The sequence below is a fragment of the Gopherus flavomarginatus genome, chromosome 1, assembly GCF_025201925.1.
Source record: "Gopherus flavomarginatus isolate rGopFla2 chromosome 1, rGopFla2.mat.asm, whole genome shotgun sequence".
In the NCBI taxonomy this organism is placed as follows: domain Eukaryota; kingdom Metazoa; phylum Chordata; order Testudines; family Testudinidae; genus Gopherus; species Gopherus flavomarginatus.
The window spans coordinates 69,585,475-69,609,914 of NC_066617.1; the positions used below are offsets into that span (position 1 = coordinate 69,585,475).

The 24,440-nt window shown below is 39.8% G+C and overlaps 1 protein-coding gene across 6 annotated transcripts in view; it reads left to right on the forward strand.

The window, feature by feature from the left end:
- CPSF6 (cleavage and polyadenylation specific factor 6) overlaps positions 1–24,440 on the forward strand; it is a 47,362-nt gene that overhangs the window by 16,100 nt on the left and 6,822 nt on the right. For 2 of the 6 annotated variants that reach the window (XM_050935525.1, XM_050935523.1), the window contains exons 3-10: positions 178–281; positions 1,638–1,783; positions 3,348–3,521; positions 11,948–12,452; positions 13,923–14,015; positions 15,051–15,166; positions 15,536–15,689; positions 16,904–17,098. In XM_050935525.1, the coding sequence (XP_050791482.1) occupies positions 178–281; positions 1,638–1,783; positions 3,348–3,521; positions 11,948–12,452; positions 13,923–14,015; positions 15,051–15,166; positions 15,536–15,689; positions 16,904–17,093 (1,482 nt within the window). In that variant the 3' untranslated portion in view covers positions 17,094–17,098. Of the gene's footprint in view, positions 1–177; positions 282–1,637; positions 1,784–3,347; positions 3,522–11,947; positions 12,453–13,922; positions 14,016–15,050; positions 15,167–15,535; positions 15,690–16,903; positions 17,099–17,242; positions 17,261–24,440 lie in introns of all 6 variants that reach the window. The other 4 variants (XM_050935524.1, XM_050935526.1, XM_050935527.1 and 1 more) reach the window with 4 other exon arrangements.

Consider the following 24,440-nt stretch of genomic DNA (forward strand, 5'->3'; position numbering starts at 1 on the left):
TTCTGGCCTTTTCTACAAACAGCCACAGAAAACATCCAGTGAGATGCACTACTACTTGATCATTTTCACAATAAAGTAAAAAGCAATAGTACAAACATACAGGATTAGACTGCTATATTCTTAGTGAAAATTGGCATTTAATGTGTTTTGACATTTGAATATAAAAATATTTTGCAGTGGACAACAGATGAAGACTTAACTGAAGCAGTGCATTCACTGGGAGTAAATGATATTTTGGAGATAAAATTTTTTGAAAACCGTGCTAATGGCCAGTCAAAGGGGTAAGCATCTGTAATCCACATTTTCTGCTATTGGTCATTGATCTGCTACAGTGAGGGTGAGTGGTCCGTGTTTTCCGCAGCTAGCAATGAGCTGTTTACTCTTGTTGGACAGCTAATGTCTAGCAGGGGTTTTGTACCTTATTGTTTTTCATTGGTGACTACTAATTCAATCACAGAAATAAGTTCTAAAGACAATACTATAGGTTTCAGTATTCCCTGAATAGGACTGTGATATTGGCATTCCTTACACATTCATTTTCCTAAATTTCAGAGCGTGTACTCTTAATTTTTTTTTACGTCTCATCAGTGTGAATGCCTTCTTATTCTACTTTTTGTCAAATCTCTTTTTTTAAAACTTGATTTGTTAGCCTTTTATTTCTCCATTTTCATTTTGCACAGCTCTGCCAGTGCCTCTCAATCCCTACTAATAACACATCTCAGAGTCCAGTACATGTTTTTTTGTTTACTATAAATTGTCAGTTGTGTGAGTTTTGTGCTGTGGAAAAACTAACTATTTCAATTGTGATTTAAACTATATTTGATTTAAGGTCTTCATGAATGCCAGGTTAACCCCTGTACCCTCCTTTTTGGGGGTGGTGGTGGGTGAAACTAAACTAACATTCAAAGTGCAGCTTTGATTAATTTATAATGAAAAGAAGAATCAGTTACCTACTGCCAGTTTTATCAAATACAGCTCAATGGCAGAAGATCACGTCCTTTGGTAAAGTACCGATTTAAAAAAAAAAAAACAAAAAAACTTTTAAGCTTGACTAAATTTGATTTAGCTTTTTACAGTCTAGTTTAGTTATCTAAAACCTAAAATAAATTTCCTTAAGAAACACTACTTTGTAGAGGAGGAAATATTCATTCTTTAATTTTGAGCTGCTTTGAAAGTCTCTATGAGAGAGACAGCTTTCCTTAATCCATTTGTTGATTTTCTCTCTGCAGTGATTCTTTCCTTAATGAGGCTTTTTAACCACTAAAAACGTGTTCAGAAATTGAAGTAAAGGGTCTAAATTTTGTGGACATGCCAGCTAAACAGGTTCATACTGTATGGTTGAGCAGAAGAAAAGTTACTTTTCCATCTCCATTCTTTTCATGGGCATTTCAAATTGAATGGTGGGAAAATTGTAATTTTTAAGTTCATATTTACATTTAGCGTTCTTTTCTCATAACTCGAGAGGTTGTGTTATGATTTTTCAAGTATCTTTAAGACTGAATTAACCAAGCTTGTGGGGGGGGGGGGGATTTTTGTCAAATGTTCTTTTGCTTGCCATGTATTTATCTTTTCTCTGGAAGGCAATCAGATTTTTCTGGTGCAAGAAATTGATGCAGCTTTTCACCCTTCTTTTTTAGGTTTGCTCTTGTAGGTGTGGGATCTGAAGCATCCTCCAAAAAGTTGATGGATCTCTTGCCTAAAAGAGAATTGCATGGGCAAAATCCTGTTGTGACGCCATGCAATAAGCAGTTCTTGAGTCAGTTTGAAATGCAGTCAAGGAAAAGTAAGTCTTCTCTTGTTAGTTGCATTGTAAATTTAAAAAGCAAAGGTCCATGATAACATGTATGGCTCCAAATAGTTATGAAATGTTTACGGTTATGGAAACTTATCAGAAGGTGTCTGGGGCTAATACCTTTATGGATCTTTTCCCTATAATTCTTTGAGAAATACTATGTGCGTGAAAGCATTCATACAACCAGAATGAACAAAATAAATACATTAACAACTTGGACATTTTACAGACAAATTGGACTAGATTCTGATATCTGACTGAGCTCTGCTTGTTGCAGGACCTGGAATGAGATGGATGTCACTGCTCTGTTCTTCGCACAGTAGTTGGGCCATGGATTAGCTTTGAGCTGCCTGAGGGCTAGTATAACTGGCTTCTGAATGCAGTGGGCCCAAGGTGCTCTTCCATAGCATGAAATACTTCTTTTGTTCTAGCCAAACCCCTTTCCTCATCTGAATTTCCTATGATAGAAAATGGGAAACAACAAGGTTTGATGTGTGGCTGACTATGCCAGTCTGATCACACCAGGGGAATTCTTGAATAAGTGAGATTTGCTGGGGCTTTTTTCTGGTGAACCAATATAATGCAACCAGAACAGGGGCCATGATTTGACCTATTAAATCCACTTCACTCCTTTTGAAAGGAAGGAAATTATCAAGAAATTAAAACTGCGCAATGGGAAACAGTTTTTTACATGTAATAAAGAAATTTTTAAAAATCGTCAATGAACTTCTGATGTGAGTAAACATACTAAGGAACTTTTTTGTATCGTACTTTTTATTCAGATTCTATGCTTGGTTCCCCTTTCCACATGCAGGAAGAAAGGGAAAAAGGAACCAAGCATAGTGGCAGAATAAAAACAGGTATGATTCGCTTTATGGTCTGAACTTGCCTCTCCCTGCTGGCTGACAGCTCAAATCCACTTGTGGCTCTGGCCCAGAAAATGGCTTCTGTTTTCTCTTCTCCTTTATTATATAGCAGCAGAGTCCCTAAATGAGTTAGTTAGGCAGGCGTCTCCATGTTTCCATGTCCTTTTGCAGGCTTCTAGGCTTTTTTTTTTTCCCTTTCCTTTTTATCTATTTAGTGAGGAGCCTAGATATCTGTTGTAAAAGCAGCTAGACATAAGAACAACACCATGTTATCATCCATTTTTCTATCTGTGGACCCCTAGTTGTCTGCATACCACATTTAGGAATCTGGTTTAGTGGCCTGAGCGTGGGGCAGATGGTTAAGAGATTGAAATACAGTTGCAAAATCTTCCATTGATTTGCTGAAAGAATTTGGACTAGTCACTTAACTTCTCTGTTACTGTTTCCCTATCTCGAAAATAGGGAGAAGGAGGCTTTATAAAGCACTTCGAGAACTGTGCATGAAAAGTTCTATATAAATATGAAGGGTTAGTACTCAGCATTGCTGTTGAAGACATACAGCAATGCTACCTCTTCACCCCCCAAAAAAACAAAACAAAAATGAACTCGGTCACGGATTGGGGAAAAAAAACAAAACAAAAATCATTCATGTTACGGAATGATAATATACTTTTGCTTCCCCATTGCAGCTACACAGTCAGGCCAGATGTCTGGAGAAGGTAAAGCTGGTCCTCCAGGAGGTGGCTCACGTGCAGCGTTTCCACCAAATAACAGAGGACGAGGCCGTTTTCCAGGTGGCATTCCAGGTGGGGACAGATTCCCTGGACCTGCAGGACCAGGAGGACCACCGCCTCCTTTTCCAGGTAGAGACACTAAAACCTTTGTTTAATTTCCTAGCTTACCACTTTCAGTTTTTAATATAGCCAAATATTAATATAGCACACTTTCTAATTTGTTTTGGGAATTACAGAGACCCAGGGAATTGGACTTGTTTACAATAAGTCTTCACTTTGTCACTGGAATGGATTTCCCTATGCTGAACAGTGACACAAAGCTGCCATAGAATTCTATAACTTCTGATATCAAAGGGGTGTTTTCAGGCTCCAGAGAAGTAGGAGCATGAGTACTAACAAACTTGATAACAATATTATAACAAAAATCCTTAAAGTGATAGATAATTTTATTTAGTGTCACAGTGTATATTTTAAAACAATAGTTACACTGACTCACCATTCTGCGCAGGCTTAACTTCGCTGATCTATTAGTTCAAGAGCAGTCACTGCAAAACAACACTCAAGCAGCACAGAGCGATTGTATTAGCAGCACGGTTCAGCGATATTCTTCGAGTGCTTGCTCATGTGCTTTCCATGCTAGGTGTATACACACTGCGTGCACCATTGCCAGAGATTTTTCCCTCAGTGGTATCCTTTGGACTGCATGCTTATATTCCAGTATAAGGGGCACTGCTACCACGCACCCTCTCAGTCCCTTCTTACCACTTGTGACGGTAGCTGGAACGACCCTATGACGGATTAGATCACAGAAACCCCCTTGGGAGCTGCCACCCGATGTGCCAGACTACTTCCATCCTTGCTTTCCCCGCCAGCTCAGGATTCCAGCACCCTGTCTGAGCCAGACACTCCCATCTGCTCCAACAAAGACCCAGGGTCTGAATTACTTGCCCCAAAGCTGCAGGTTTACCTGAAAGCAGCTAACAGAAGTGTTCCTGTCTTTAACTCTCAGATGCCCAACTCCCAGTGGGGTCTAAACCCAAATAAATCCATTTTACCCTGTATCAGCTTTATAAATAGTTTGCCCTCTATAACACTGACAAAGAGAGATGCACAGTTGTTTGCTCCCCCAGGTATTAATACATACTCTGAGTTAATTAATAAGTAAAAAGTGATTTTATTAAATACTGAAATTAGGATTTAAATGGTTCCAAGTAGTAACAGACAGAATGAACAAAGTAAGTCACCAAGCAAAATAAAATTAAATGCGCAAATCTATGTCTAATCAAACTGAATACAGATAAGATCCTCACCAGTTCCAAAATGCTCCCTTTTACAGACTAATCTCTTTTTAGCCTGGGTCCAGCAATCACTGACACCCCCTGTAGTTACTGTCATTTGTTCCAGTTTCTTTCAAGGATCCTGGGGTGCAGGAGGTGGAGAGGCTCCCTCTTTAGCCAGCTGAAGACAAAATGAAGGGGTCCCCCAGGGATTTAAATAGACTTTCTCTTGTGGATGGAGACCTCCTTCCCATGCAAAGTCCAGCTCCAGGATGGAGTTTAGGAGTCACCTGGGCAAGTCACATGTCCATGCATGACTCACAGTTTTTACAGGTAGCATCCATTGTTTACACACTACCTTGAATGTCCTCAAGTAGGCTTCTAATGTGGATTGGAGCATTCTAAGATCCATTGTCCTTTAACTGTTTCTTGATTAGGTGCTTAATTTCAACATTTCTTTCTCCAAGAACTGACCAAATGCTCTACTAAGGTTATTTAGAAATCAAGCCAGTACAGAGCCAACATTCATAACTTGGAATACAAAAATGATACATACATGCAAATAGGATTAATACATTCAGTAGATCATAACCTTTACGGAGATATGTTACATGGCATATGTAGCATAAAACACATTCTAAGCATATTTCCATAGAACCTTATGGGAGGTACTGTCACAGACCCTTCTTGCTCCAGCAAGGCTTTCTTCCCTTTGGTTTTTGGATCATAGTTCAGTGCGTATATATAGTTTTTGTAATTAGTGTTCGTGTACATAGCATAAATAGATATCTCTGTCATCGAGGGCCTCTTTTGTCCCAGGGCTGGACATGCCCCGGTCCCTGGGCTTCAAGCCTTGTGCCTCCTGTGGCAAACCTGTGCCTGTGAGTGACCTGAACTCCAGCTGCTTGAAGTGCTTGGGGGAGACTCAAGTGAAGGACAATTGCCAGATTTGTTAGGACTTCAGACCCCGCCCTAAAAAAAGACACAGACGTTAGGTTGAAGGCTGTCCTCATGGAAGCCGCTTTCAGACCAACCTCAGAGCAGAGCTGCTCTGATTTGGCACCATGCACTTCAGCGTTGGTGCAAAACCCTCCCCTGAGCTCTTCCTGGCACCCTTTGCCATCTCCAGTTCCGAGAAAGAAGGACTAAAAGCAGCTCTCTGACACAGTGCAATCGCCAGTGCAGAAATAATACAAGCAGGTAGAAGGCAACACAGTGAGATCTGTGCTGGGCCACTCTTCCATTCCTGGGCCCGTGATGGCACTGTCAACTCTGCCTGGAGTGTCGAGTCCAGTTCAGGACCTGACACCCGGAAGCCACTATAGTATCAGTGGTCTGACTGTTCCATTGACCCAGGAGGCCTTCCAAGTGGCTAGGGACCTACTTTCTCTCCCAGTCCCTCGAACTCTAGTGGGATACCTATCAGCTCTGGTGACCAGAAGCAGGAGAGAACAAGGAGCATCAGGCTCCTTCCCAACACCGTTCTTTCCCAGCACCTTCTAGGGGTAAGCTGTCCCTAATCCTGTCATCCTGATCACCTCCGGTCTGCTTCCAGTCCCAAGAATTCCAGCACCGCATGGAGGCAGAAGCAAGTACTGCTTGACCAGGGTCTCCAAGAGAAGACTCCTGAGTCTAAAGGGGAGCCTTATGTGCAACTGAAAGCCTGCCACCAGTAACTAGCCTATGTGCCACTGGACTTCAGTGCCGGCACCTGGCCAGCGGGTCACTGACCTATGCAGTGGACTTACTGGAACCGCTGGGGGTTTCCCTTGGTACCAGATCCTTCCTCCCATTCCTCCTGCTCGGTGGTTTCTGAGAGACTGGCTACTGCTCCTTCCCACTTGGCACTGGACCCCCACTCCAGTACCGACATGGAGATGGCTCCAGATCTAGCTGAAGAAGAGGAAGGAACCTCTCCTCCGGTGCGAGCCTCCTTCTCCCCAGACGAGGTTGTAGTGGGACCCTGTAGCCTGCTTCCACACAATGATTTCAGGACCCATCAGGACCTTACAGAGTGGGTAGCTGCAAACCTGGGTCTTGAAATTGAGCAGTTCAAAGAGATATTACACAGCCTTATTGGTATCCTGGCTTCAGCAGCTCCCTTCAGGGTGGCCTTAGCCATCAATGAAGTGGTGATGGGACTGGTCAAGACCCTGTGGCAAACTCCATCTCTGCCCCCCCCACCTCAGAGGACAGAGGAAAAAGTAATATGTGCCAGCGAGTGGGTTCAGATACTTGTATTTGCACACCTCTCACCCCTGGTGGTGTCTGCAGCAAATGAGAGGGACAGATAAGGCCAGTCAAGTGCAATCCTCAAACAAAAAGACGTTAAAAGACTGAACCTTTTCGGAAGAAATATTTAATTGACGGGTAACCTTCAACTACATATCTCCAACCAGCAAGCTTTGCTGGGGAGATACAGTTATAATATTTGGGACTCCTTTGCTAAGTTTAAGGAATCCCTGCCTCAAGATTCAAGGCAGGAGTTCACTGCTCGCATGGAGGAGGGTAGCAACATGGCCAGGACCTCTCTCCAGGTGGCTCTGGATGTTGCTGACTCGGCAGCCAGGACAGTGGCCTCTGCTGTCACCATGAGACATTCTTCTTGACTCCAGTCCTCCAGGCTTCCTCACGAGGTCCAACAGTCTATTGAAGACCTCCCATTGAGAAGCTTCTCTTTTCTGAGAGTTGTCTGACACGAGACTTAATGGCCTGAAGGACGCAAGGGCCACCCTATGATCCTTAGACCTTTACGTTCTGTCAGCTTCCAAGGAGCACTTCAGGCCCCATCAGCCACATCAGTTCTCAGTGCCTCCAAGACAAGAGCCGTACAAAAGAAAAGAGAGGTTAAAAACTATGCTAACCACTTCCATTTACCGTCAGCCTCCCATTCGGATTTTCAGAGATACTCTGGAGGGCCCAACCAAGCCTTTTAAAGGTGTGCCTGAGGGTGCTGTATCAGTCACCATTTCGGATCTTCTTCCCCTTTTTTGTTTTTGGACCATCTGTCCCTCTTCAGCCTAGCATGGTCATATGTAACATTGGACCGTTGGGTGCTGAGTACAATGTCTGTTATACTCTGCAGTTTTTATCCACTCATCCCTCCCATCCTCCATCCCTGCTCCTTTTCAGGGCCCTTCTTATGAGCAACTCCTTGTCTAGGAGGTACACTCCCTCCTACAAATGGGGGTTGTGGAGGAGGTTTACTCCGGTATTTCCTAATTCCAAAGGCCAAAGGGGACCTCTGGCCCATCTTGGACCTGCATCGCCTCCACAGTTATCTCAAGAAACTCAGGTTCCGCATGGTTTCTCTGGCTTCCATCATTCTCTCCCTGGATCCAGAAGACTGGTATACTGCCCTTGACTTAAAGAATCCAGACTTTCACATTTCTGTCTTCCATGTTCACAGAAGACTTACCAGGTTTTATAGTGGGTCAACACCATTAACAATTGCCCTCTGCGTTTTCACGAAGTGTATGGCGGTAGTAGCCGCCTTCTTCAGATGGTGAGGCTTCCAGGTCTACTGGAACCTCAACAACTGGCTGTTGTGTCTGTTGCAGGCTCACGTACAGATCATCATCAGGATGGTCTAAGCCACCTGGTCTCCTGATAAATGAGCAGAAGTCAACTTTTATCCTGGTTTAGAGAATAGAATTTATTGGGGCGGTTTTCGATTCAACCCAAGCCACGGCCTTCCTGCCCAAACCTGATTCCAGACCATGTCAGACCTGATATCTAGTGTCATGGTCCACCCAGTTATGACTGCTCGTGCTTGCCTCAAGGCCCTGTGGCAAACCCCTTCTCTGCCCGCTCCTGCCACCTCAGGTATGGGACCACAGCTATGGGGGCACATGGTTGCATGTACTTATGTGGTCCAGCATGCAAGACTGTGCCTCAGACCCCTTCAGATGTGGCTAGCATCAGTATATTCCCCGAGCAGACACCACTTGGACTCAGTGCTCAGGGTCCCTCTCATGGTCCTCGCCTCCCTGGACTGGTGGAAATTGGTAATGATGGGGGTGCCCTTTGTTACCCTTCAACAGTCGGTAACTTTAGTCTTGGACATGTCTGACCTAGGGTGTGGAGCCCACCTCTACAACCTCAGAACTCAGGACTTCTGGCCCCATTAAAACCTCTCCCTGCATATAAACATCAGGGAGCTCAGGGCGGTATGCTTAGCATGCCAAGTGTTCATCTCTAGATCTCAGGTGAGATGCTGCAAGTCCTGACAGAAAGTACTGTGGCCATGTTCTATATCAGTAAACAGGGAGGGGCCAGATCTTCGACCCTGTGTCAGGAGGCCATCTGTCTGTGGGACTTCTTCACGAAGCACTCTATTCATCTCGAGGTGTCACATGTCCCTGGAGAATGGAATGTACCTGTGGATCCCTTCAGCAGATCTTTTTCTCTCACAAGTGGTCCCTTCACCCAGAGGTCATCAGGTTCGTCTTCCAAAGGTGGGAGCTCCCCAGGGGGACCTGTTCACTACCAGGCAGAACAGGAAGTACCATCAGTTTTGTTCCCTGCCCTGGCACAGCCCCGGCTTCCTCTCCGACACTTTCCTGCTCCTGTGGATAGATCTCCTATTTTATGGGTTTCCCTCAATCCCCATGTCCCTCATAAAAATCAAACGGGACAAGGTGAGAGTTATTCTGATAGTCCAGAGTGGCCATGTCAACACTGGTTTGGCATGCTCCTGGATATGTCAGTAGCAACTCCTCTCTCACTCCCACTCCCATCTGGACCTAATTTCAGAAGACTGCGAACAGTTGCTTCATCCAGACCTCATCTGCCTGCACTGAACTGCATGGATACTGCATGGCTGAACCCAGGAGAACAAGCTTGCTTAGAACAGGTCTGACAGATCTTGCTAGATAGTAGAAGGCCTGCCACTAGGGCTACCTACCTGGCCAAGTGGAATTGCTTTTCAATTTGGGCTTCTCAATGTGCTCTCTCCATCTCGATCTTCCCTCCAGTCTGTCTTGGGCTGTTTGTTCCAGATAATTCAGCAGGACCTGTCCCTCTCATCTGTCAAGGTGCACTTAGCAGTCATCTCAGCCTTCTACCTTCCAGTGAACAGCAGGTAATTGTTCTCCCACAGAATGGCAGTACTGTTTCTCCAGGGGCTGGAGAGGCTCTGTCCTCAGCCCTGAACTACCATCCCCTTTCCCCCTGGGATTTAAACCTGGTTCTGTCAAGATTCATGGTTCCCTCCTCTGCTTTTTTAGCATATGCCCCCTGCTATATCTCTCTTGGAAGGAAGCCTTCCTGGTGGCGATCACCTGGGCCAGAGGGATCTCTGAAATCAAGGCCTTTATGTCAGAACTGTCTTACGTGGTGTTCTTTAAGGAAAAGTTTCAACTGCGCTCCTATCCAACCTTCCCACCAAAGGTGGTGTCACAATTCCATAACAACCAAACCATTTTCCTAATGGTCGTCTTCCTGAAACTTCACAAGAACTCTGAGGAATGGCAGCTTCACTTGTCAGACTTTAGATGTATCCTTGCTTTTTATGTTGAGAGGACCAAACCCTTCCTCAGATCCACACAACTCTTTGTTGCAGTAACAGAAAGGATGATGAGAGGGCTTCCTGTGTCAGTTCAGAGGATCTCATCCTGTACAACCACCTGTATTTGAGCTTGCTCTGGCCACCTTAACTGCTCACTCCACAAGAGCCCAGGCTTCGTAAGTAGTGTTTCTTGTGCAGGTTCCAATGCAGGACATCTGCATAGCCGCAGCCTGCTCGTTGATGCATACCTTCGCATCCCACTACACCAGGAGTAGGCAACCTACGGCATGTGTGCAGCCTTCGGCACGTGAGCTGATTTTCCAGTGGCACTCACACCGCCTGGGTCCTGGCCACCAGTCTGGGGAGGGCGCGGGCGGCTCTGCATTTTAATTTAATTTTAAATGAAGCTTCTAAAACATTTTTAAAACCTTATTTACTTTACATGCAACAATAGTTTAGTTATATAATTATAGACTTATAGAAAGAGACCTTCTCAACACGTTAAAATATATTACTGGCACACAAAACCTTAAATTATAGTGAATAAATGAAGATTCGGCACACTACTTCTGAAAGGTTGCCAGCTCCTGCACTACACCATCACCCAATGGGCCTGAGATGGTGGTAGTTTCAGAACAGCATTGTTGCAGTCAGTAAGTCTGTGAACTCCTAGCCTATCTCCTTGGGTACTGCTTGTGAGTCATCTAACATGGATTGACATGAGCAAGCACTCGAAGAAAAAACGGTTACTAACATTTTGTAATTGTTCTTCAAGATGTGTTGCTCATGTCCATTCCATGACCCGCCCCCTTATCCCTCTGTTGGAGTTAACCTGCAAGAAGGAACTCAGAAGGGTGTGTCTGCTGGCACCCCTTATACCGGCACATAAGCTCGCGGCTCTTGAGGACATTTGAACCAGCCCAATGAATATCACTGCAGGAAAAATCTCTGGCAATAGTGTACGCGGCGCACACACACCTAACGTGGAATGGACATAAGCAACACATTTTGAAGAACAACAGTTACGAAAGGTTCTTAACTATTTATTTTTTCTATTGCATATTAGCGTGAATGTCACAGCACTTGAGCTTTAACTCATGCCCTCTGACAGACTAGCTAGCTCGAGTTTAAAACCCCTCTTCACTTGAACTAGAGATTTTTGTGTGTGGATGGGAGCTGATACTGCAGTGAAGAGAAACCCTCTGTGCATTGTGGGGCAAGTTTAAGTATCTCTAATAAGTATGATCATGCAGTGAAATGAGTTATCTGTAACAATCAGATTTAAATGAATACTCAAACTGAAAATCATTAATTTAAAAAAAAGAACTGAAAGCAGATTTTGGTGCTGCACCCAGCCTTAGTTTTCCTTAACAATACTTGTGGATTTACAATCACTTTTCTTTATTTAAATGTATATATTTTCTTTCTCCATGAAAGACCCACACAAACAGCAAGGTTAGCTGACTTAAATCTTTTCCGGTATTAGTAGCCTTTGGTGTTACTTATATCAATAATAAGTGCTAGATTTCCAGACAGCAATATGACTTTAATAAGATATTAATAGTGTCCCTTTAAATGTTAATAGTCAAGTACTTGTTTGAACTTTATCAAATGATGATTTTCTTTTTCTTTTTCCAAAGGTGGGAATGCATAATCTCTCATGCACGTCAAAATTGTTCAGTGAGACTTGCAGAAGTTTGGTTAAAATCTAATTATGGAAATAACTTTATTTTCCCTTTTTTTTTTTGTTTTTTTGTTTTTTTTTTCAGCTGGACAAACTCCACCACGTCCACCTCTAGGTCCTCCTGGTCCACCAGGCCCACCAGGTCCTCCACCTCCTGGTCAAGTTCTTCCACCTCCATTAGCTGGGCCTCCTAATCGTGGTGACCGTCCACCACCACCAGTTCTGTTTCCTGGACAACCCTTTGGTCAGCCTCCACTGGGTCCACTTCCTCCTGGTCCCCCACCTCCAGTTCCAGGCTATGGCCCCCCTCCAGGTCCACCACCACCACAGCAAGGTCCACCTCCGCCTCCCGGCCCTTTTCCCCCTCGTCCACCTGGTCCGCTTGGGCCTCCCCTGACACTTGCTCCTCCTCCACATCTTCCTGGGCCACCTCCAGGTGCTCCCCCACCTGCTCCACACGTGAATCCAGCTTTCTTCCCCCCACCAGCCAATAGTGGCATACCTACTTCAGACAGTCGTGGTCCACCACCAACAGATCCATATGGCCGACCTCCGCCTTATGACAGGGGTGACTATGGTCCACCTGGCAGGTGAGTGCTTTTAGTGTAGCATGCTTGGTAGCACATTTATTCCATGTAGGAGGCATCAGATTCTTTTTGGCTTTTAAATAGCTTCTTTTCCACTTTCTTCATTAAAATATCTGTCAGAATGTTTTTCTAGGTGTGGCAGCATCCTCAGATGCAGTGTCCTTCTCCTCTTTTTCCCCCTTCAACTTAGACCTCTGTTTGCCTTCACTTTTTGTAATCTTGGTATCATTTTTGACCTTCTCCAACATTTTCTATTTCTGTCTGGCACTATGTCTGCAATGGTTTATTTGTGCTTTTGCCTCAGCTATATCTCTAGAAAACTTCACCTTCATCTTCTCTTACTCTATGTGGCAACTGTCTTCTCATGGCCTTCAAGTCCCAGGTCTGCAGACTCCATCCTATGCAAAATGCTGCTGTCCTTTTTCTTAACATTTATATAGTTCAGTATTTGTAAGTACAGTATAGTACAAAGAACCACGACTATATCACTCTCATCTTCATGCAATGCCACTGGCCCCCATTCTTGTCAGGATTGGAATCCTTGTTACAAAAGCCCTCCATGAATTTTCTCCACCTCTGGGACTTTTAATTTCTTTCCTCTCGCACCTCCATCTGCTTATCTAGTACCAATCTTGCTATAGTTGATGCAAAATCCTTCTCTGCAACTCCTGCTATCTGGAACAGTACTTCCTGATTCTCAGATCTTATCTGTAATATCTCTTCTCCTTTGCCTATAACAGGGGTTCTCAAACTGGGGGTTGGGACCCCTCAGGGGGTTGTAAGGGTATTACCTGGGGGGTCGTGAGCTGTCAGCCTCCATCCCCAAGCCCCACTTTGCCTCCAGCATTTATAATGGTGTTAAACTTATAAAAAACTGTTTTTAATTTATTGAGGGGGGTTGCATTCAGAGGCTTGCTGTGTGAAAGGGGTCACCAGTACAAAAGTTTGAGAACCACTGGCCTATACCTCTTAGTTTCTTTATACCTCCACTATTGTTTGTTATCCATTGTAAAGCATTTGGGGACAGTATGTAAGAAAGGCAATGTACAAAATGAAGTTTTATTGTATTTCCATATAGATCTTATGACTTACAAGGGTCGTACTTCCAGTGTGAGGAAGACATGCGCATTCTGTCATTTTACTTTTTTCTGTTTCTGTTTGGACATTGGTTCTGGTTCTTCCAATTATGGAATTCATAAGTAAAAATTAATTATTTATAAATGTTATATTCATATAGAAATTGTATGGAAATTTAGAGCACTTGGCATAATTACCTTATATATAATCGTAATAAACACCAGGTCTTTTCTGGTATCCAAGATTGAGGTTGTCCACAGTTTGTAGAAGGATGGGGGAGGAAAAGGGTGGGAGAACAAGACAGAATCACTGCACTTACTGTCCAGTATTTTCATTATCATAATTTCAAAATTACAATCCATAACTATTTAAATTGTCATTAATTATATATCATAGGCGTTTCACTGGAAATAACATGTCCATAAGAGAACAATTACATATTCCATTGTATTGGAGGCATACGAAAAATAATACTCAAAACTCAGGGAGGTATGAATTTTTAGACATTTCCTCTTATGCTAAACTGGCTATAGGATCTTGTTCCACTTCTTGCTCTTAAGAGGATAGCATTGCTTATCATTCTGCATTTTCTTTCTACCAGAATAACTAACACTATTTTAGTAATAATATCCAGCAGTGAGCCAGTTTAACAGTCTCATTAACATCATCCTCCAGATATTCTATGTAACAGAGACTGGCTGATAGAACACTGCAGAATGGATGGGAAATTTTTTATCCCCATTTTATATAGGTTAATTTCCATTTCTGTGGAAACCAAATACACATGATCAATAAAATATTATTTACAGCATTCAGGGAGAGTACAAAAATTCCCTTTTACAACCCTAAGTGTAAGCTTGACATTTTCTCCTTAAGATTTCTTGTTAAAGCAGTAAATTGGAGCACCTTTGAACTTGACCAAAAAAATATTGAAAATTAAAGCAGAAATATAATCTTTGAAATGTTATTCAGGAGGTGGAGCATTAATAATGCTAGACCAAATTTACTTCATCTGCTGCATAACTTAAAGTCCTAATGTTACAGTTAGAGCAGGGGACTAGGAGCCAGGAATTTGAGTTCTAATCCCATTTTTTGTACAAATTCCATCTCTGACTGTGGGCAAATCACCTGACTCCCCTGCCTCAGTTTCCCCATCTATACAATAGGGATAATACCTGCTGGTGTTATAGGGATGTTGTGAAGATTAGTTACAATTTTGTAAAGCATTTTGAAGATGGAAAGCACAATATAACTGCTTCTAAATCTTCAGTATAAATGGATGATCAAAGATAGCTTAAGCACATTTACACAGCAGATGTTTTAATGGTAATGTACTTTTTTTTGCCTGCAAGTTTTGTACCATAAAACTTTTTAAAAATCAAAAACAAACAACCCCCCCCAAAACCTGCTTTCTGTCCTGTTTGTCACTTTGCTTAAAGTTGCAAACTTGAGTTGTTGATAACTGCAATGCTATCTTCGCAAGCTTTGGGTTACTTTTTTAAACTTTAGTTTTATTAATTGCAGAGAAATGGATGCTGCAAGAACACCTTTAAGTGAAGCAGAGTTTGAAGAAATCATGAATAGAAATAGGGCTATCTCAAGCAGTGCCATTTCAAGAGCTGTGTCAGATGCCAGTGCTGGTCAGTAAATCTTTAGTGTCCCTCCTGTTCCATCCCACTAAAAGCAATTTTATGTAATTTCCCCCTGGGAATCTTGGAGATGTGATGCCACTTTGTGTTTAAAAAAAAAAAGAAGAAAGAAAAAATCAGAGTGCCATCCTGATTGTAGATATTTCTTGTGACTGACGAACTATACTCAAATTATATTTATATGGACACTTGCTGGGTACAAACATAGACTATGTTTTTAATAGCTGGTCCACAGAAGTGGCTTCAATGGCTGTTGCAGAGAAGACCAGCTGTGAAAGGATAATAGTTTTACAGAGAGATTTTTTATTACATTTTAGTCTCTTTAATCAACTAACATCAAATTTACTTTCTTCTTTTCAGGGGACTATGGAAGTGCTATAGAGACCTTAGTAACTGCTATTTCCTTAATTAAACAATCCAAAGTATCTGCTGATGATCGTTGTAAAGTACTTATTAGCTCTCTGCAGGATTGCCTTCATGGAATTGAGTCTAAGTCTTATGGTTCTGGATCAAGGTAAAGCTTTCCTGTTTCATTTACTAGCTGCACTCTAAATAAATGACCTATAAAGGATAGGAGAAAGGTGTTTTATCCTCATTTTACAGATGGGGAGCTGAGGCACAGAGTAATTAAGTGAGTTGCCTAAAGTCACATAGGAAGTCTGTGATAGAGCTAGAAATTGATCTTAGATCTCCTGAAACCCAATTGATTGTCCTAAGCACAAGGCCATCCTTCCTCCCCAAACTGACCTTTGTTACCTCATTTTAAATGTAATTTTAATTAGAATTATATTTCTTTACATGCTGCAATAATAACATGTAAACATCAAAACAAAATTAATTACAGACTTGGGAACAGATTGATATATAATCATGATTATGAATGTTATTAAAATTAATTTCTAAATTATACAAAATCAGTTTTCATTTTTATGATAGTTATCTGTATTCTTGTCTAGATAATTTTAAATGGCAAGAAAATTGGATAATGTTATCCAATCATTATAATTATGTGTTAAGGCTACTAAGAGAAGACATGAGGGAGAAAGGCAGATTGAAGTCTGTCAGTCTTCACCCAATACTAACCAGATATTCATATTTCTTCTAGAATTAACCTATGGAATTTGTACAGATATTCAGTTTGTAGTCAGTCCAAATACTGTACTAATAGTGTAACTTACTGATATTCACATTCAAACAAATGCAATACCACTGTTCCCACAAACTTTCAATACCTAAAATGGCTGCCACACTTGCAGCAGCCATTTTAGGTTGGATGCATTCCCACGAGCAGCTGTCTTGTCATCCTCTCCTCAGTTTTTTCTACCTCCTTCCTTTCTCCTTTCAGTCCCCAATATAGCACATCTCCTCAAATGGTAAGAGCAGGAAACAGAAAGTATTGTGCTTCACCTGCTGCTGGAATCCTCAAAAGTAAAGAAGAAATGGGTTTAATTTGGAAAGGTGGGAGTAGGGTACATATTCAGTATTCTCTGAATACCAAGTCTGCACTATTAAGTATTTGATGGCTGCATGAGATAAACAAACAGATTCACCTCCTCTGTGCACTATACACACATGCATCTCTGTATCAAAACAAACATGTCTTTTTTTTTTCTTCACATTCTTGCTTGAGCATTTTCATTTTATTAAACAGGCAGAACGTAACACACCTTAATTTTCTGGTGGTGTGTGTGTATTTTCAGTAAAATTTAATTAAGTAATTTCTTTTAGAAGACGTGAACGGTCAAGAGAGAGGGACCACAGCAGGTCAAGAGAAAAAAGCAGACGTCACAAGTCCCGTAGCAGAGATCGCCATGATGACTATTACCGGGAAAGAAGCCGTGAACGAGAGAGACATCGTGATCGTGACAGAGATCGTGATAGAGAACGTGACAGAGAACGAGAGTATCGCCATCGTTAGAGAAGGTGGGCATTTCAGTTTTATGTTGTGTAGGGTTGATGGGTACTTGAATTAACAGTAACTACTTTGGCTTTGGGATTATTTATGCAGTAAATATGTACACATAAGTGTAGTCCAGCAGTATGTATTGAATCCTTTCCTTCTTGTAGAATCTGAAGAGAACTTTGGTAAGTAATGACAGGTAACTATTTTGACTTGAGTGGTTTTTTTTTCTTTAGCTAATTGCATGAATATGTAATTTCTGTGGTGTGGTGTCAGTCTTTTTCAGTTTTTATGGACGGGAGGATTAAATACGTTACTGAAAAGGCAGTATAAATCAGACTAATCAAAAGGAGTCTGTTCTTGCTTATCTAAACTCTGAAGATTAGGATACCCACAACACTTAATTACATTTTGCAGTTTCATTTAAAGATTTATAAATGTTTAAATTGTGATTGTTTCATTGTAGGCAGTACTTGCATATATAAAATCCGAAGGCCCAAGTCCCATAGAGCTAGCTAAGTTCTTATACAAGTGAATTTTCTGTTGGTTGCAAAGAAAGTTTTGCTCAAGTAAGGACTGAAACAGGATGTGGCTCTTTCTTTTATAAAATGTGACCTCTTAATATTTCCTGGTCCATGAACGAGATTCAGGCGTTGTCCCCTTTCAGTTTTCTGTGCTGCACAATTGGTGATAGAATTTCTGCCTATAATCTAAAGATTGGTGAACAAATGTAAACACCGGGAATGGGTTGTTTTATTTTTGTTGTTTTACACTCACTAAATGTTTCAGACATCCACAGTCCTTTTATGGATTAAACTTTATTTAAAAAACCAACCAACCTTGTAATTAGCTGTAGAGTAGCACTTTGGGTAGACACTTAAAGAACATTGGCTAGCCACTGAAAAAATTTCAGTGTAAATACGCAATGACTATGTAACTTAGTTGTATACACAGTTTGAGGAGCTTGAATTGAAATTGCTTGATTTTTTTCTTGAATTTGACAATTGAAACCAAAACCTTTCTGTGTTTGTCATTTGGAAGTCATAATCTTTTCCTATCCTTGCATATTTAGAACAGTTCTTTAATATACTATGTTAAAAGTCCCACTCAGAAGAAATGTCTCCTGACTGTACTTTATTCTTATGTTTACCTTACAAATTTGAGAAACAAAGTTTTAATATAGCATTTAGTCATAGAAATTCATTCAAAAAACATTGATATAGTTGGAGCAAAACTGTTCTGAGAATCATGAAAATCTTAGTAAGCCTTAAGTAGAAGGAGTTATATAAGCCATTTAAAGTGAATGTCAGTTTTTCTTGGCACACCTTGTAGCATTTCTATGCACTAGAGACCCAAGTCTGACCTTAAAACATCTGATCCCACTTAATATTTGGACAATATTTATTGTCCTTGATTCATGCATTCCTTAGTGGCTGATCCCTACAGTAATGGCCTATGGAAGGGGAATCGGAGGCAGCTGAAGTGAAGTTGGCAGTCTTAATATACCTTCATTGCTTAAGTGACAGTGGCCACGGTTTTACTTTGTACAGTGTACTATTTTAGTACAAACATTTCCTGGAATTGTAAAAAAAAATTATTCACCACGGTTGCTAAGCATAAAGTGTCAGAACAAAAAGTTTCAAATTTACATGGTTGAATGTGATTTCTTTCATTAAAGCGGATTTTCCTTAGCTACCACAAATTTGTTTTTAAATGTACAGTAGAACCTCAGAGTTATGAACACCCCGGGCATGGAGGTTGTAATGCTGAACAAAACGTTGTGGTTGTTCTTCCAAAAAAGTGCAACTGATCACTGAGTTAATACAGCTTTGAAACTGTACTTTGCAGGAAAAAAATGCTACTTTCTCTCTCTTTTTTTAGTAGTTGTCGTTTAACACAATACTGTACTGTATTTGCTGCTGCTTTTTTCGGTGATCTCTGGTATTTCTGGTTCCAAATGAAGTATATGGTTAACTGATCAGTTCGTAACTCTGGTGTTCATAACTCTGAGGTTCTGCTGTATTTAAGTGCTACACGTAGGTAGTATTGTGTAGGAGGTAACCCAGATGAGCTGAATGATAGTTGCATTTCCAAGGCTTTCACTTCTTCGGTGGGAGATGAGTAAATTATATTAAATATTGTTAATTTGAAGTTCCCTAAATAAAAATTTAGGATGGGAAGTTACTTTGGATGCAGTTGATTATTGAAGCTTTATATTTTCGTATATTCAGACCAAGTGTCTGTATCATGGAACTTCTATACGAAGTATAGATATATTTTCTCCCACAAAGTGTCCAGGGGGGAACATGGTTGCATTTAGTACTTACCATAACATGGTTTTGTTTTATTTATTTATATGCTTGCACATTTTAAGCATGCGGTGTGAGATTATCTGAATTATTATTTATTCAACTCTGAGTACACATAGGATTTACATATGCAACCTCCCTTTAAATTTGTGTGTTGTGCACCAGGACTTTCATTAGAATTAAGAGGAGTTGAGTAGATATATTCCCCTTCTTCAAGAGGAAAATAGACTGCAATAACTTTATTTAAAGGACAGATTTAGTGAACTACATGCAAATGAGAAGTTGGTATTTTAAAAGATAAATTGTAAACAGTTTGTCTTGTTGTCCTTTTAAAGAAAGGCTTAATTTTTGTAGTTTTTGTTAAGTGCTTAATTTCAGTAATCTTCTGGCGTGTGTTTCATTTTCACCAGGATATATGTTTTTATACTTTTTTTGGGAGTGGAGGAGGTTTGCATTAGATTTGTTTATGAACAGTAACCAAAGGTTCCCAGACACTTACTAAAATAATAGGAATACTGAGAGGAACATCACCCTTTATGTTAGTGTTTTACCAGATAATGTGAGTTTGTCTATGCCTAAAAGATATGAATGACAGTGGTTTTCCTCTCTTTATTCCCATGTAAATTTAGTAGTGCTGTGATACCCTACTGGCATATTTTAATAAAAATGTTAAACATGCTCATTTTAGAAGGGTTTTAAAAGTTCATTGTAAAGTTTTGTATGCTGTGAAACATTAATCAGTTTTTTATTACTCATTTTGTCGTTTGTATCTACTTGCATTCATATAGCTGGATTAAATTTGAATAATGTTTTATACAGTTTTATTGAAAAAAAATCAAATGTATCATATCAAATTTTCACACTTCTGTTTGTACATTTAGAAATCAAAAACTAAGTTGTCAAGCTGGCTTATGCGCTTTCAGTTGAGCGGTTGGTCCTTATGTGCATTGCCAGTGTAATCTTGGCAAATAGTTACTTAATTTGAATGTTTTTCTGAAGTCTGTAACTTTTGCTAATATAGTGGTATAATTATTAATGTAAAAGTGCAGAACGGTGGTTGATTTTTTAAAAAAGTACAACTTTCTGATGTAAAGTAATCTAGAAAATCAAGAACCTATGTGTTTAATAATCAGAGGAATCTGATTTAGAGGAGGAGTAACACCAAAATGAACATGTACAAACAGAAAAGTAATGTAACTTCATCAACATTAGCCCCTGATTTTTAGAAAAGTTTTAGTTTAACTGGTGGTTCAGTTATGTATTTCAGCTATTACTGTCCCATCTTAATCTCACTGTCTGGATTTTAATAACTTCTGAATGTTACACATTATTTCATTTTATGTTTTTGTTATTTGGATAGCTGTTTTCTAATTGTATAATTTTTTTTGCACAATTAAACTGAATTTGGAATGAACTGCAAAGAGAAAAGTACACAAACATTGTAATATTCAATATGTATGTAGACTTTGTGCTCCATTTTTCATAACTTATTTCTCTTCCTGTTCTCAGACCACTGTAAGCAAAATCCTTAAGCCTTCTAGTGTACTTCTGGAGTATACAGTCCCAAAATAAAGTACTTGTGTCCATCTGTAGTAAAATAATTTTAAGCAGGGGTTCTCAAACTTCATTGTACCGTGATCCTCTTCTGACAACAAAAGTTACTACGTGACCCAAGAGGGGGACCCAAGCCTGAGCCTGAACCTACCACCATGGGCAAGGAGGCCAAAGCTTAAGGGTTTCAGCCCCAGGTGGGGTCCTGTGACCTGAGTCCCACTATCCAGGGCTGAAGCCCTTGGACTTTGGCTTTGGCCCTGGGTGGTGGGGCCTAGGCTTTGGCCTTGAGCCTCAGCAAGTCTAATGCCATCCCTGGCAACCCCATTAAAAAGGGGTTGTGACCCACTTGGGGGTCCCGACCCACAGTTTGAGAACTGCTGATCTTGAGTATTAGTATCGCTTTAAAAAAACCAAAAAACTCTCACAACTTGTCGTTTCTGTGTCTGTAGAAGAATATTGTACTTGATAATACATTGTTACAGGTAGATTCCTGTTTTCCATGGAAAATAAAGTTGAATGCTCATAAGATTGACAAGCACGTCACTTGTAAATGTCAGATAAATGAGCCTGTTTTTTGAGAAGTTGCAATTAATAGAAAAATATTTATTTTGCAGATTGATTGTTTTATTATTAAAATGAATAACTATTAGCGTATCTCAAACAATACAGTAGTACTGTTCAATGCCTAACTGTACTAAGCAATTTGGCATTGTTTCAGTGATAGTTAATTATTGGAGATATTGCTACCATTTTTCTCAGATACACCTAGTTTCTGATTTTAAAAAATATTGTACTTGGAGAAACATGGTGTTAATTTGGAAACTGAAAAAGATGGCAACAGCTATAGAATGTGCAATATTATGTCTTTCTATTTCCTTATACTGTGAAAACTCTTTACTTCTGTCAAAGTAATAGGCCCTTTTTTGTAGAGCTAGCATTCCTCATAAGAGGTATCATGCTTTTTTGTACATTTGATTAAATTCACGAAACTCATTCTGGAGGAGAGAGTGTAAAAGAGAAGCTGTACCTCAGTGGTATGCTCTTCCTTTTTTGCTTTATAAAATTTATTTTGTTGTATTTGCGACTGCCTCAATGCTTTATGGGAGTGGGTAGTCTATCGTTTAAAAATTTGCAGTGCCTTCGAACAATTTCTGCACTTTCATCATCTCCTTCGAGGGTGCTCTGATAAAATGTTTGAATTTTTTTTTTAAAAAAAAGCAAAACTAAAATCTTGCCTATTAACTCTTTTCAAATGTATAATGGTGTACCGTTTCTCAATCCTGTTGGTATCGGATATCTTTTTTGTCTGCACACATTGCTGCCTGGGATTCTTTATATTTCCATCTTCCCTACACCTTACATTATCTCTTTTCCCTTCAGTTGTACAGTCAATGTCTGACTGAAATTTGCACTGTGAAGCAAGCAGTTCCACAATAAATGTATCTTTAAGGTGGCTGCTTTACATCTGAAAACTGTTAAAGGGTGGACTGGATACAGTATTGTCCAATGAATGAATAAATTGGGTTAGGTTTTATCCTTTTGCTTACTGTGGTTTGAGAACTAAGTTTGTTTAAAAAATCCAACATATTTCCCTTTTTATGTTTCTCTGTGGCAGCTTGATCTGCCTTTCTGTGTCTTCCTCATACCTGAATGTGAAAGATACTTGCCTAATGGCTTTTTAATTTGTAAACTAAAACCTAGTTTCTTCTTTTCAAAGAGAGAAATTGCATTTTATTTTTTTAATGAATCCTTATGAAAATTTTCTGTATTCTGTAAAAGGGTGTATATTTCAGTATATTGATGTCATATTTTTAGTAGTCTGTTTTATTATGAGTAAAACACTGCAACATTAAAAATCTAATTTGTTAGGCAAATTGGTTAGAAAATGCAAATCTCTCTGCTGAACACATTTATGAACTAAGTTACCAGTTATTTTCAAAGAATAGACAATCTGGGATAATAGCAACATGAAACTGGAGTTTGGGAATATATTTTCCTTTCATAATAGTTATTTTTGTGGGGTACGGGTGGTTTTGGTGTCAACTTTAAAGTATACATTAAGGTTGAACAAAAGTGTAAGGTAAGTACAGTAGTAATAGATGAAGAAGCATAATATGTAAGAGTAGTGAAAGAATAGTAACGTTTACACTAATGATCAGCAGAGATGAATTCATACAATGTCTTCTGATTTAAATTCAGAGGAGCAAATGAATTTAGAGTCATGATTGAAACTGTTCTCTGCTCACTCTGTCGCGTGTAAGTGTTACTGAAAAATATAACACTTTTGGGAGGTTTGTAATATTATGGACACTAGGCTGAGTTGAGGAATGAATTTCATTCAGCCTTGAAACTGAATTTTTGTGAGATGTGACTTTTGTGTGTTAATGATTTTGTTTGTGTATAAAATAAGATAAAAGGAAAACTTTATTGCAGTACATGAACACGTTAGGAACTATTAGTATGTGGAATAAATCTGTATTTTTACCTCTTCCCCCTCCTCCCCCAAATGTGAATATACGATGATAGACTGTAACTTCCTTGAAATGGATACGTTTGGTTAGGGAATTGCATTTATTTAAAGGACATATGCACTTAAAACCTTTTAAATATAACGATAGAAGAGAGTTGTCAGACTTTCATTTCGTAGCTGTTAAAATACTTATATGGGACATGCAGAGGTTTAAAAAAAAATTTCAAGCTGCTACTGCAAGCTCCACCCAAAAAAAAACCTGTTGAGCCACGTTAAAAAATGTATATTAGAAAATGAAGATAATCTCACTTTGTATATGAAAACCAAAAAAATACCCAACGCTGGCAAATTAAATCGTTACATAAATATACCATAAGAGGTGAGCAAAGTCTTTTGAGACTACTTTTAGGTGATGTGGGGAGACGTAGACCAAGACCAAAAGATTTAGCCTTAAGCAGGCTATTCTACAAGTAAGATATTTAAAATGTGAGGGAAAAAAATCAGTTTTATTAATAGGAACACTGGAAGACTCTTTATGGAAATAAGCAGTTCTTAGACAAAGAAAGAAGTGGTATTGCCAAAAGGCATTGACTAAAAAAAACCAAAAACAATCTGTAACCTTTTGAATTTCACCCTTTTTATAAGCTGTTTTGTACTTCAGTTTTCTACAAAGTAGAATGTTGAAAATGTTGTGCATACAGATTTATTTCCTACTATAGGAAGCATTAAATCTAAGCTTGCTAATTAGCCAGAATATGTTGACAGGTTGATTTTTTTTTTTAAATGAGAATTTATACTAGTTGGGGAATTTTAGTGTTTTATGTTTTGTAATTTGTAATTTAGCTTCAGTATAATCTTGACAGTCTCTTAGAATCTGCATAGTGCCTGAAATTAAAAAGTGGTGATCCTGTACAGGTTCTTCAAAAGTACCTGTGATTCTTTATGAACTCTAGAAAATCTAGCAAACTTTCCCATTGGACTCAAACTTTTTATGTTAGTATTGTAAATCAAATTGATGCTTTTGGATCTGTT